This window comes from Vipera ursinii, assembly GCF_947247035.1.
Source record: "Vipera ursinii genome assembly, chromosome: 6".
NCBI classification, from domain to species: Eukaryota; Metazoa; Chordata; class Lepidosauria; order Squamata; family Viperidae; genus Vipera; species Vipera ursinii.
The window spans coordinates 68,101,214-68,116,318 of NC_139515.1; the positions used below are offsets into that span (position 1 = coordinate 68,101,214).

The 15,105-nt window shown below is 38.2% G+C and overlaps 1 protein-coding gene across 1 annotated transcript in view; it reads right to left on the reverse strand.

Annotated features, from left to right (window-relative positions):
* HCFC2 (host cell factor C2) overlaps positions 1-13,486 on the reverse strand; it is a gene marked incomplete at its 5' end in the record, with an annotated part of 34,278 nt that extends 20,792 nt beyond the window's left edge. Inside the window, 9 exons of the mRNA XM_083366792.1 lie at positions 486-532; positions 1,793-1,978; positions 2,723-2,911; positions 3,957-4,060; positions 7,847-7,931; positions 8,863-9,071; positions 10,179-10,339; positions 11,112-11,260; positions 13,321-13,486. Coding sequence (XP_083222918.1) covers positions 486-532; positions 1,793-1,978; positions 2,723-2,911; positions 3,957-4,060; positions 7,847-7,931; positions 8,863-9,071; positions 10,179-10,339; positions 11,112-11,260; positions 13,321-13,486 — 1,296 coding nt within the window. The remainder of the gene's footprint in view (positions 1-485; positions 533-1,792; positions 1,979-2,722; positions 2,912-3,956; positions 4,061-7,846; positions 7,932-8,862; positions 9,072-10,178; positions 10,340-11,111; positions 11,261-13,320) is intronic.
* Between the last annotated feature and the right edge of the window lie 1,619 nt (positions 13,487-15,105).

Consider the following 15,105-nt stretch of genomic DNA (forward strand, 5'->3'; position numbering starts at 1 on the left):
GGAAAGCAATGGCAATAAAGGGTGTGATGAGCTGTTTGATTGGTGTGAGTTGTATCACCATACCGCTGAATCCTTGGATGTGTAACATTTGCATCTTAAGTTGTCCTAATTAGTCAATACTAGGGAGATTTGATTGGGCAAAATTAGTATTTTGGCTTTAAAACAGCTACTAGGTAATTTGTTGGCTAATAATAATATAGATCAATTAAATTACAATTTGTAAGCACATATTCCTATTATTTAGAAAATTCCTAATGATATTCTGAAAGATTGAGGGCAAGAGAAGACGGTGACGACAGAGAATGAGGTGGCTGGATGGAGTCACTGAAGCAGTAGGTGTGAGCCTAAATGGACTCCAGAAGATGGTAAAGGACAGGCAGGCCTGGAGGAATGTTGTCCATGGGGTAGCAATGGGTCGGACACGACTTCGCAACTAACAACAACAACAACAACAACAAATGATATTCTTCACAGTATTAACTTACATTGCTTGAGGCATTGAGAGTTTGGGGGTGGAGATCCAGTTTAGCTCCTGGAAGAACGACAATATTCATTAATTTTAGAATTTGCAGCATAAGAAAAGGGGGAGGTGGGATCCTCTTCTATGTAAATGTACAAATAGTTAAAGGAGTTAAAGGAGAAAACACCTTCCCACAGATTCCAAGATGAACTAATCCAGAGGCCTTTTGGGCACCAGGGACCAGTTCCGAGGTTTTTCCACAGACTGGAGGGGGTGTGGTTTTGTGTGCTGCCTACATCCCATGGATGGGATTTTGCTTATTTGCGCAACCCGGTTTCTGGCATGCTGTAGCTCGGTGCCAGTCCACGGACTAGGGGTTGGGGACTCCTGAATTAATCAATCTGGATAGTAGGCACAATTCAGTAAAGCATGGGAAAGTCTAATTCTAAATAACATTTTCACTGTCTCAGGTGATTATTTTTAAAAGAAACGGGGACCACCCGCATTTTGCCTTTCGTTTTTTTTAATCTTCTGCTAAAAACAATCAGCCAACCGCAATCCTGGAATGAAGATTGATAATGCTGAAGAAATTAGTCATCTCCAAAACCATGGAGTTTGATCAATTATGATTATTTGGTTGATGTATACCAGGGTGGGCAATTATTTTCCCAAGGGCACATGAGAAATTGGGCCTATTATGGATGGCCAAACCAATAGGCTGAACTTAAAATTCTGCTGGTGGTGCCCATGTGTCAAGGGAGGAAGGTGAGTGAAGCCTCTCCTCAGCCCGGCCACTGTTCTCCTCTCTCCAGCCATTTAAAAGAGTTCTTGCTTCCTTCTCCCACTCTTGCAATGCACTTATTTACATTTTATTTTGTAACTTCCAGTTGATCTCACATGGGCCACATAGGGGCAGCCAAAGGGCCAGAGGTGGCCCACGGGCCACAAAATGTCCAGTTGTGATTTACATGATACGTTGATCTGAAGCTCAAACAACATTTTTAAAGATATGTAATTCTGAATTTTTATGTTTCTTTGAGAAAGAACCTACTGTTCAGAACCAGTAGGTTTCAGGTTGCTTCAAGAGAACCCTATTATGTTTTCTTTCCATCTGTGGAAATCTTTTGGTTTGTCGTAAGACTTCAAGTCTCCTTGGATATTTGAAAGCTACTCTACAAAATGAATCTTTGTAAGACCAATTGGGTCCTTTGTCACTTTCTGTTTTGCTTGCTATGGCCTGAACAACAAGAGACATTCCAGAAAAAGAGTTATGCAACTATTTTACTCATGTAACCTATAAACTTGCTTTAATTTTGGAAAATGTGATTTTACCTTGCACACAGGATGATTGTGATTCAGGTGTCACAGTAAAGGATATGTCAGCTGCACCAGGTGTTGGCATGTCTAAATTTAGTTGAAGAAGGTATCCTTCCACAGTAGGAACTTCATCCCATTTAACTTGAAATGAATTAGTTGTAGCTCTGATGAGCTGTACCTGTGATGGTGCTGGTGGTTTCTCTTAAAAGAGAAGAATACATTCAATTACAATAAACTGTAAGTCTTTTTTGAGGAGATTTAGAACTTTCTAATCAAAGAATTATGCACACATCATGCTACAGAAAAAAAAGTATTTATTCCAGCAAACTCTCAAATGAAGAGAAGGAACGTACATTAACATTGTAAAGGTAGTCCAAACCTATGTTATCTCTGCTGTCAAAAGCTCCAACAGAGTGTTTCTCAATCTCAATAACTTTAAAGATGTGTGGAATTCAACTTCCAGAATTCCCCCCCGAGAATCCTTCTGATACTTGAAGGTACAGGCACAAAATTCCTCAATATCATGTTTGGACAATTATGATACAATGGAAAAATGATGGTTTGCTCAAATATGTAAGCTGGAAAGGAAAAGATGATGGTTTCAAGTATTTTCTTAATTCTTCAAACTGCAAGGCAGAAATGTTAGAATTGAATCAACCACAAAATTATGTTCATTGTGCAAATTCATAGTTTAGTAGTGAGTCATTATTTACTGAACTAACATAACTGCCAGGGTTTTCATAACACTAAACAACAAACTAACCATGTTTCAGCCTTGTGGACTGTGAAATTTAACCTAAATGTGGATGCTCAGTTCAAAGCAATTCTTACATATTTACACTAGATGATTTTTTTTAAAATTTCAAAAACAGAAAATGAAATACATTGCCCAGGTTTTTAATCACCATCAATAACATTATCAGAAAGTATTAGGAGACTATTCACCTGTATCTAAATACCAAAGATCCTTGCAGCAAACTTGATTGTTCCAAGCTTTCCTATAGCCATCTCTGCCACTCCATATATACAAGCGAGAGCCAACAATGACTGTGCAGTGGCCAGCTCTTGGACCTGGTAACAAATTGTTTTTATCTTCTTGGCAATCTGGGATTAGATTTATCCATTCTAAAGTATCTGATAACAAATTGAATAAAAGCAAATTAATATTTGACTGCATTAGGATTTGACAAATTAACTCTACACTAACTTATAATGAGCAAATTCATTCTTACCACTCTTCATTGGGGGTAGAAAACAAAATAAACCAGGAAATCCTATACAATCTGTGCAACCCGTATGTATGTAACTATTAACTAGAGTAAAACTAGCAACATGTCTGTCTAGATAACCTCCAAGGTCCCTTCCAACTTTACTATTATGATTGTGAATATGAATAGTTGTTTACAGGCTTAAAAGATATCATGGTTTGTTTATTCACCCTTGTTTATTGACCCTATTCATATATCTAACTATGTAACACAAAACAACACCCAGAGCAAAGCACAATGAAATAAAAAATGATGACACGTAAGTGAAGTTATCATATGAATTATTATTTACTTACATTCCAGATCGTGAACCTGATGCTAATTCATCGCTAAACATGTTGCCTCTTTCTACAGAAATAGCAACTACCCGAAGCATATTTTTCTTGCTCCAATTCCCTGGACCTCTACAGCTTTTGGGGGTACATGTTATTTAGTGTTTGTAGGAGAGATAAAGAATCCCACCTTTGAAAGCAGGCTCCACAGACTTTTGCCAGGTTTTACCCTGTGTTTCAAAAGGACCAAATCTCTTCTATCTCCAGCACAGGGCAGAACTTGGAAAATCTGACTTTTTTTACATACATGTGAAACAACCCCCACCTCTCACCCAAAGTGATGGAGTACTATAGAGCTGGCCTGGTAGAATCTGACAAGCAAGCTATATTTACAATTACTCCCATCTTCCCAAAGCAAACAGAGCAATAATCACTTTATTATAACTTTGAGTGATATAAATTAAATGTATTATTTTAACACTTGTTACAATTTCCAGTATTAAGAACATAGCCATATTATATTATCCAATATAGTGGGATCCCTGCTACGCACAATGCAGAAACATGATAGAAGGTTATATGCAAATATAAGTGGTATGCAGAGTTATTCTGTAACTGACAAAAATGAAGTATACTAACCTAAATTTAAGTAGGAAAATGAACCAGTACATTTCCATTCCCCATCTTGAGCAGGGAGGCTCTCATCTGTACTCTGTGGGATCCATCCACCAAAAATGTACATTCTGCAAATATAAAGTACATAGAGGGTGAAGACAGGAACGAAATGACAGAGGGTATACGTACAATTAATTTCATTTCATCTTACAAATTATACAGAAACTAGTTCCTAACTAAAATTTGAACGTAATACCCTTTCCCATTTCCCCAGTCCTCCCAAGCCATACAGTAAAACACATTAAGAGAATTTAAGTAGGAGCCAATGTCTTTACTTACTAGAGTTTAAAGAAGATATTAATACAAAATTGACTATAACAGTTGCTTTTGAAGCTTCATTAAAATAATATAGTATTAATTTATTTGTGTTATGCCTTAGTTTTGAAAGAATAGAACAATTTAAGTAGGAGCCAATGTCTTTACTTACTAGATTTTAAAGAAGATATTAATACAAAATTGACTATAACTGTTGCTTTTGAAGCTTCATTAAAATAATATAGTATTAATTTATTTGTGTTATGCCTTAGTTTTGAAAGAATAGAACAATTTCAACTGGCTTCATAATTTGCATTCAACTATGGCTTATTCAGCCATGATTTATTGAAATTATGAATATGTTGTGCCATAAATCAATGGCTTACTAGGCTTAAAGCAAACATCACATTGTAGCTTAGCATGTTTGCTTATTGTGCATAAGCATTAATTACTTTAAAAATATACATTAAAACACCATAATATTTGGACACAGAATATTACAACCCCGAGCAGGGGGTTGGACTAGATGACCTCCAAGGTCCCTTCCAACATCATCATCATCATCATCATCATCATTATTATTATTATTATTATTATTAAACTGAAAGAGGACTTGGCTTCTTTCAAACAATCTTTCTCAAATCATGAAATTACTGTTTCATTCAGAATTATATGGAGAGGGAGATCCAAATATTATCTTTCCCTTATTTTCTTATCTTTTTTTCCACACAGAAAATCATTTTTTAAAAAGAATACAGAATTACTACATGCCTTCCGAATGGTGATACAAACTATTTTAAAATCTGATCATTTCTAGCAACAAGCCAAACCAGGCCATACTAATGGCGAACGTGATAATGTAGAGATAGTGCAAAATTTCCCTCACGAGGTGGCTGAACTCCATAGTCCACCATCTTTATATGTGACTACATGACAGTAGAGAGTCAGTGTGGCGGAGTAGTTAAAAGCATGAGACCTGAAACTAAATTCTAGTACTTTTTAGGCACAAAGCCAGCTGGGAAACTTTGGGCTAGTCGCTCCCTTTCAGCCCTAGGAAAGAGGCAAGAGCAAACCACATTCAAAAACGTTAAGAAAACTGTAGAGACTTGTCTAGGCAATTGCCTAGAGTCAAGGCTGATTTGGAGGTACAATAAACATCATAGCAAACTATCCTAGTATCTCTTATCATCTATTACTAAACCTAATCATTGATACATTAGATCAGGGGTCCCCAACCCCCAGTCCATGGCATGCCAGAAACCGGGCCGTGCAAATAAGCGAAGCCCCATCTGCGGGATGCAGGCAGCACATGAAACCACGCTGCCTCCGGTCCACAGAAAAACCTCTCTCCGTGGCACTGGTCCCTGGTGCCCCAAAGGTTGGGGGCCTCTGCATTAGATCATTAGATACATTCCCTTATAGCACAATTATACACATTTAATTTCAACATTATACATATTTAATTTTAACAATGTTCTTCAGTTACGAGTAGGTGACAAGAAGGGATTATATCCACTGAAAGGTTATGGATATATTGCTTTTTCATTCTGCAAACTGAATAAAACACAAGAATCTAGTAAATGATATGAGGGCATTGGAGTCTGTAGCAATATAGCTAATCAATAATTTGTTTGAATGTTTTATGTAAGAAAATATTCATGAAGTGCAAAAAGGAACATTGGGGGTGATCAAAGAATACTTGGCAGCCATTGCCAGGGTGGCTTTTATACAGACTCATCTAGTGTTCCAGTTGTACCCATTCCTGAACCTAAAAGCTATTCATTAGTCATCTCCTCTTTGGATTATTGTAATTTAATTCTATACGGGGCTACCCTTGAAGAACACTCGGAATCTGCAGCTGGTCCAGAATGCAACAGCATAGGCAGTTTTTGGTATTTCGTGTTATGCCCTCCAAATACTATTGCTCCGCAAGTGGCATTGGCTCTCAGGTGGCTTCCGGGTTTAATTCAAGCAGCTGATTGTTATCTGTAAAGCTCTCAAGGCATGGGGCAAACTTCTTGCAGGATCACCTTTCTCCTATTGTTTCTGTCTGGCCCACCAGATCTAGTAGAGAGGGCATGCTCCAGGTGCCTTCCATCAAACAATGTCATCGTCTGTGTTTTAATCTGTGTAAGACGCCCAGAGTCACTTGGGTGAGATAGGCAACTATATAAATCAAATCAAGAAATAAAGTGCGTAACGTAGGATTATTTTATTACAGAACATCATGTTTGGTGTCCAGTGCTTACAGTGGTGGAGTTCAGAGGCAAATCTCCTTTCCCTGAGTCCCAGTCAGATCTCTAGCAACAGCTGATGCACAGTGATTGTAGAGAAACAAATATTCTATCTATCATGCTTCTGAGCTCCTCTGAGTTACATATACAAACTGAGCATCACATTAGCAGGGGTGGTAGGTAGATCACATGATTCAAACTTAAATAGAAATGTAATGCTCAAAAAATGTATGCTTGAGGGATGAGGCTAAATACCTCTACTCCGCGAGCTGCATTGGCTTCCGGTTGCCCTCCGGGTGAGATTCAAGGTGCTGGTGATGACCTATAAAGCCCTAAATGGCTTGGGTCCGGGATATCTGAGGGAAGACCTGCTGCCGGCATCAAGTTCCCTTCGTCCAGTGCGCTCCCACAGGGAGGGTCTTCTCAGGGTGCCACCGGTAAGAGATTGCCGGCGGACGACACCCAGGGATAGGGCCTTCTCAGTGGGGGCGCCTGCCCTTTGGAACCAGCTGCCAGTGGAGCTCAGGACTGCCCCCGAACTCCATTCATTCCGCCGGGACCTAAAGACCTGGCTCTTCGAGCTCTCTGGCCCAGGCTGAGGATTAATCTTATTTTAACTGGGGTTTTATTTACGCAGGGACAAATGTAATTTTTTAAAATTTGTTTTTAACTTTTGTATCTTGGTTTTTTAATCACCCTGTAAACCACCCTGAGTCCTTCGGGAAAGGGCGGTATATAAATGTAATAAAATAAATAAGTAAATAAATAAATAGACACAAGAATATATGCTACATTGTATAGTCCCTATTTTCAGTGACATAATAGGGCAAAAAATACGTAAGTTACAAAAAAGCAGTATTATCAATGATAACAATCAACTACAAGTTCTTATTTATCATGAATAACCCTGCAACAGCTTAAACAAACTATATGGATTGGTTTACAGTATTAAATTGCAACTTCTAGAAATATGATATTAGAATTACTCTTATGCTACTTCATTCTATAAAGTTGTTTTCTCTCGTAATGCAACAACATGTATTATGCATAAGTAAGCCTTTCCCTATTTTCAAAGCTCCTTTTTTCTTTTCTTTTCTAGAAGATGTAATGGGCTTTTTATAATTAAATCTGAAGTCATGCGCAGAGGATTATATGTCCCCAAATAAAAAACATATGTTTAAGAAATCCATTTTGGTTTCCTGGAGGCCTATTGTAAGATCCCCCCTAATCTGCAGGCAGTCTTTCTCACAGGGCTGAAACTCACTACATTTCACATACAAGCAGGATCCCTAAATACAAACACTAGAGTAGCAGTCTCCTACTAGGTGTACCTTTCTATAGGTGAGCTTTTAACAACAGACATACTTGTTTCCTATTACACTGGCTGTATGTAGACTACGGGGAAGTGGCACTGTTCCTTTAGTTTCTGGTTTCGACCAAGTCATTGTCTCTATTAAGAGAAAAAACAAACAGAGAAATCATATAGAAGGGATTATTTATTTATAACATTTATATAGCCATACATCTTCTAGCCATCTCTAGGTGACTCCCAATAAAAATTCTATGAACATTTAATTACTTCATGAACATTTATGTAAGACACACTTCAGGAAATTTGTCGTGCACAGACAGATGCTAAAGAGGGTTATTTTTGAAACGTATATTTGTAGGCACAAAAAGTTAAGTTACAACATATATGAAGGTAGTATTTTAAATGGTGGAACACTTATTTTTCAGCCAACTGCTAATTGGTAATCTTTCTTAGACTTTTCAGAATCAAATTCAAAATATAAAGTTTTATGGAAGATTATAGCCAAACAAAATAAAAAGAAAAATTCCCATCATTAGTTTTACACTTGGATTTCATCCCTCAAACAAGATCTTTTGAGTTATGAAATGGAACGTTTCTCATCACACTTGTGCATTATTATCCACATTCAATTCTAGAGTCTGTGGTATCCTACCAATTATTATTCTATTTGCAAAACAAGTGTTAAAGGACAAAGCCATCTCTCAAAACATTTAATCAAAACTATTTTGTTTTTAAATAATTACTCAAAGGAACAATATTTCAAAATTCGTTTGAAAAATGAGTTTAAAAATAATTGTGGTGTTATTAAAACTTAACACAAGAAATAAGATTTAAAAAAAAATCCCATCTACTTTTGATGAAACCTAGGAATGGCTGCAATCCATTAGGGGCAAGTAGTTTATTTTGCTGTCTACAGTATGATACAGCATTCAGGTAGAGTTGAAATTTAAGAATACATTTACAAGGTGGTGCAAACTTTCCCATCACACAAGAAATCCTACAGAATTAATTATTCCTTAGTGTATTTTTAAAAAATAACTCAGACAATTTTATTTGCAACTATACTCACCTATATCAAGTTCCCAAAGGTCGTTAAGCCGGCAACCAGACATCCCTCCAAATATAAACATTTTTGGATTTCCCAAGTCTTTTTTACAGTATATAACAGCTGTGTGCGATTCTCTGGGAGAGGGCAAAACTCCTCTGGTCAATGGAATACCCCAGCCTATGACTCCTGATCCATGCTGCAGCTCCAATTCATAGAAATCATTTAAATATCTAATGTGGGTTATAAATACATAAAATGGCAATAACTTTCTATGGCACTACCATAAAGAAACTTCAACTTGTCAATGCAATCCCCCATTTTTTACAACGTGTTTTTTTTGCAAAGGATATATAGCATATATAGGATATATAGGATATATTCAAGGTTGACTCAGCCTTCCATCCTTCTGAGGTAGGTAAAATGAGGACCCAGATTGTTGGGGGCAATTAAGCTGACTTTGTAATAATGCCGCTGGGGGGGGGGCGAAAGCCCTAATAAGCAGGCGTATACATAGAATGAAGGCTACTGCTAAGCTTGTAAGCCGCCCTGAGTCTTTGGAGAAGGGCGGGATATAAATGGAATTAAAATAAAATAAAATAAAATAATAAAATAAAATAAAATAAAATAAAATAAAATAAAATAAAATAAAATAAAATAAAATAAAATAAAATAAAATAAAATAAAATAAAATAAAATAAATAAATAAAATAAAATAAAATAAAATAAAAAACATAAAATAAAATATATTAACCGTTTATAAAAACAGTTTTCAAAAAGAAAAAAAATGAAGAATTTTCCTCTCCCTAGAGATTTGTCAAAATTATGTCTTCCACAAGCATTTAAAACATTTTTATTCACTATGCCAATTTTAAAAGAGATGGGGTGGAGCACCAACTTTTAGATTAGTATAAGTATAGGCTAAATAACAAAGAAACTGAAATATGTACATACACTGCAACTTAAGATGCTGAAGCAAAAACTAAGAGGTTTTCAAATGTCACTAATTAGCTCTGATCGATTAATGAAAACCATTAAACCATATATCATTATACGTTTAAAATAATCTTAATGTGAACTGCTCCAAATGCTACCAATAAGCATGCTTTTGTTCTTATTTTTAAGCATCGAGTTTATATTAGTATTTCATATTTCTGGATTTAAGGATGATCAGCTTGACAGTTGATTGCCAATCTTCCTCCTTGATATTAGTAATTATGAATAGATTTGAACACTAAATAGGCTCACTATGTACATTCTATTTTTACCGTACAACGTTTTAAAAGTAAGAAAACCTAAACAAATCATACTAATATTCTGTTCCAAACTCATCGGCATACCTGGGAATGTTATTGTTTGAGTCTTCACTCTCATTTGCCAGTCCACCAAATAAGTAACACTTGTTGCCATATAGACAGAAGCTATGGCCAAGGCGAGGGCATGGAGGCAAACCTGCTGAAGGGGGCTGAGGTCTCATTTTTTTCCACAGCCATCGACTTGCCTTGTAGATGGAAAAAGAGAACGTTGAGAAATGCAGGCAAAATTGTTTACAAAATTATCGCTATTCTGACTGCCAGTCACCAAACTCTCATCCACCAGACGCAAGCAAAGCACTGGCCTTCAGTCACTTAATTTTCTAAAAATGCCTCTAGAAACTACATGAGGACCAGAGACATTAATGGAAATAAACGTTATGAAGGAGCTGGTTCTTTCATTTCCAGCATGCTAGCTTTTACATTTTTTTTTTAAAAAAAGTAAGGTAGCATACTTAATAGTCACCAAAGAATGTGTTAGAAAGTGCATTGTTATCTACAGATGCCATTCCAGGATCCAAAAGATAAGGATTTGCTTATTTTACGTTCCAGATTCTATCTTGCAAAAGTTTCAAAGGAAATTCCAAGTCAGCTTGATACTATCAACAGACATGAACAGGAGCACTAAATATATTGTTTCCATGCATCAATTCCATGCACCATTATAAGCAATATGTATTCCTTTTGGTAGTGGTGGTGTCTATGCTGATTTGTGGTGACTGCATGGAAGAAATGGTTTACTATTGCCTCCTTCCTAGGGCTGAGAGAGACTTAGTAGCCCAAGGTTACCCAGTTGGCTTTGTAGTTAAGGCAGGACTCATGGTTTCCTGGTTTCTAAATCATTATATCAATCCCTTCCAATTTTAATAGGTACAATATAGGCATCCATTTAAGAATATATTAAATGATACCAGGATTCTCAACTTAGTTAAATAACTGTGAAAATTAATCATTCAGTACCTGTAGTTCATACAAATCATTACTGTATCTTCCATATTCAACCATCCCTCCAAAAACTAATATTCTGGTACCATCACAGACAAATCCATGGGCTGCACAACCTGGTGGAATATCTCCTCTGACAGCAGGAAGAAACCATTGGTTTGTGGCTGCATCAAAAGACACACAAAAATGTCCCTAGGTCAGAATTAATAGTAATTCTGGGTGGCACCCAAAAATTTAAACACAGAATCCCTATGTTTAATAATGGGACTTTAATATTCATTACTTTTATTAGGTTTTGAATCTTGCATTCTTAGACAAAAAGCTATTCCTTTCTTCATCTGGAAAATGAAAACTGTTTGATTTTTTTACTTTCCAATTAGTCTCAAGATCTGCCAGTTAGAACCTAGTGCAAAAGATGGGCATTTATGTAATAAAACATTGAGATAACTGTTTAAATAAAACAGAGGTAAAAATCTTTTTATGCAAATATCCATACCAAATTACCAGTTTTCATTTTAGCAGAATAACCTAAGGCAGGGATTGGGATAATTTGATCACACAATTTTGAACTTCAAAACTCCATGCAAAGTATGGAGTTGCCAAACATCCCAATTTTGATCACATAATGAGGATGCTGCAACAGTCATGTGACAAATGCTCCTAAATCATTTTTTTTCAGTGCCGTTAAAATTTCAAATGGTCACTCACAACCTCCCAGTGCAAAATTGTTGGGCAGATATCTTTTCCTAGGACTCGGTATTCTACTTTATATCTTAATACAGTTTCAAATGCTTTCACATATTCTCACCAAATATTTTCTTACTTCTTGACCCATCCTTATAGCAATATAATCCATTTTTAACATAGATTCACAATATTTTTTCATTATCCTGATCCAAAGCATTTTTATTGGAAAGCTTAATTGAAATAAATTATACAATAACTCACAATCCCTGTGATGAAAGCGTTATAAGTATTTTACATGGTTAATCAAACTTCATAGAAAAAGTGTTTTGATAACTTTGCAGTTCTCAACATGCTACTTTTATCTTACCTACATCCTATCTATAATTTATGCACCTATATTGCTCATATTCTTTATTATGCATTGCTTTACATAAATCTTCCTTATCTCTGGATACAATGACTTTTTAAACTGTTATATTCATCTTTATTCAGACCACACATCTCTGATTATCTGATTTCTGATTAGCATCACCATCAGGCAAAGTTATGAAAGACAAAAATTAGTCCATCCTCATCTAATAAGAGGTATGCTATACATTATGGGAACAGAAGTCTGCAAAGTTATATAGCTAGTCCTCACTAGTACTCATCTTGTGTGCACATGTGTGTGTGCACATGCATACACACAGCACAAAAAGATATATACAGTATACCTCAGACCCTAAAATACCTTCATTCCCTGCTTCTACCACACTAAGATAGTAATTCCTTGCTTGAATAAGTCATTTATGACAAAAAATAAAGGTGCTTGCAGGAACTAAGATTATGCCCTTGGAAATAGGAACTATAAAGCAAATACAAAGCAATACACCCAAAGTTAATGTAACAATGGAATTAACCTGTTAATTCAATTTTCTGCATTGACTCAATTTTCTACATTGGTGCACTTTATGGCCAACACATTAAGCTGAAATTTGTGGTTGAGTGCATCTTGCCAAGGCAATCTGACAAGGCTGCTTCCCACCTTCCAGTCGCCAATCTGCACCCCCATCGAGGTTATAAAGACGGAAAGGGCTATACAACAAGTTCAGCCCAGAGAACAAGGACTAAACCTCCGGTGGTAACCAAGAGCGGCGTAGATGCCCTTGAGAGAAAACTGCTTCGGAGCCTCTTCCCTTCGATTAACCCGCAGAAGGCCGGCTCCGTGTCGGCGAATACACACGTCCTCAGTGTCCCCTTAAAGCCTAACAGGGAATGAGGGCAGAAATTCTGGTCCGACACGAAGCTACGCCAGGGCAGAGGGCTGAAACCCCAGCGCAAACTCCCAAGCCCCAGCATCCCCAGCGAATCGCCGGGCGGCCCCAGCCGCCGCCGCTTCGTAGACACATCCTCTCTCCCGTCCAGCCGGACTCCGAGGCCACCACGCTGAAGGCCCTCGCGGCTAGAGGAACAGCAGCAGTTACTGCCGAGGGAGAAGCGCCCCGCCGGGGCAACCGAGCCCGCCCAGCTTCTCTCCCTTCTTCCCCCCGTTCCGCACCCGTGTTGTACACATGCAGCTCATCGGCGATGCCTTCGTTGCCGCCCCCGAAGATGATGACCAGCTCGCGGATCGCCACGGCGCGATGGCCATGCCGGGATCGGGGGACCGGCCCCGTGAAAGAAGAAACGCGCCTCCAATTCAGGGCAGCGGCGCCTGCCGCCATTTTAAACGCCCACGCCCACAATGCACCGCGGCGGGGGCCGAGGCAGCTGCTGGGGAGTTTGCCGAGGAAGGCAAGCCGAGCATGGCCGGCGTGGGGGAAGTTCGTGGAATGGAGCTGCAGCAGCCTTAATAATAATAATACGGCCATAATAATAATAACCTGGCATCTCGCATCCTGCCATCAAACAACGCCATCAAACAACGATATCTGCCTGATCCCAGGTCTTTGGGAAGGACTCGATCGGTGGATAAAAATGCCAAACTCAATCTAAACGCCTGGCTAACAGCGACCAACCATAAGCATAATATTACTAAATGGTCATAGCGTCTCTAGCTTTATGAATATGCTTCTCGCTACAGCTAAGCAGAAAATGAATGCTAAATCCTACATTTTTTGAGATGTTATCTGAAAGTAAAATGTTGGGTCATGGTAAAGGTAAAGGTTCCCCCGCACATGCATGCTAGTCGTTTCCAACTCTAGAGGCTGGTGCTCATCTCCGTTTCAAGGCCAAACTGCCGATCTTCTGATCAACAAGCTCATGAGCTGGGTCATCGTATGGATAGATTATTTTGCAACGGTTGTACCCCAAGGGTACTGTGTTAAATTACTGAACTTGGAGTCTAGTCTTGAGTACTTGCACAGTTGCCATTCATTGCTGCTTTTGGGTAGGAGCAAAATGGTTATTTGTTTAAAGCTAATCTACCTGGAAATGTAAAAAAAAACCATTTGGATTCAAGATTAGGACATTATTTGTGGCAGGGCTTTGCCTTAGCCTCTCTTAAGAGGGAAGCCCATCATTAAAACATCTTCCTCCTCCTCATGCTAATAATTGTTGAAAAGGCTCCCAAGAAAGAACATAATGTAGTTTCCTTAAAGTAAAGGTAAAGGTTCCCCAGCACATGTGTGCTAGTCGTTTGCGACTCTAGGGGCTGGTGCTCATCTCCGTTTCAAAGCCGAAGAGCCAGCGCTTGTCCGAGGACGTCTCTGTGGTCATGTGGCCGGCATGACTAGACGCCAAAGGCGCACAGAATGCTGTTACCTTCCCATCGTACAGTAGTTTCCTTATCACTCCATAAATTCAGATGTACATGGAGATATGAAGTCTGGGTTGCAAAAATCCAGACAATCACCAGAAGGCAACAGTTTTCCAGTAGCTATACAATACATGTTGCAGCAAGATATTTCCAGGGTGATTGAGCTCATTTCTATAAGCAAGAAACACCCCAGGAAATATGTCTAATCCATCTGGTCTGGATTCTAAAATCTGTATGTTTTGCCTTTACCTCAGTATCTGTCGAGCACAGCAGTATCAGGTGTAGTGCAGCCTTGAAGGTAGCTTAGATGAGCTTGCAGGAAGTTGTACTTTGAGGGAGACCTACAGTTCTGGTTTGTCTAAAAAGTGGTGTTCAAAATGCCACCACACATATATGCCTGAGCACCTATCCAGCCATCATCATATGCCTTTAGCTAAAGACTAGATTGGTTCCTGGGAGTGCAAAATTGTGCTTTTAATACAAGCATCTGCACATTACCGTACAGTGTAAACATTGTTCTATATATTATGTAGAGCAGCGGCCCTCAACCTTTCTGGCACCAACCTAGACTCACAATCTAATCCC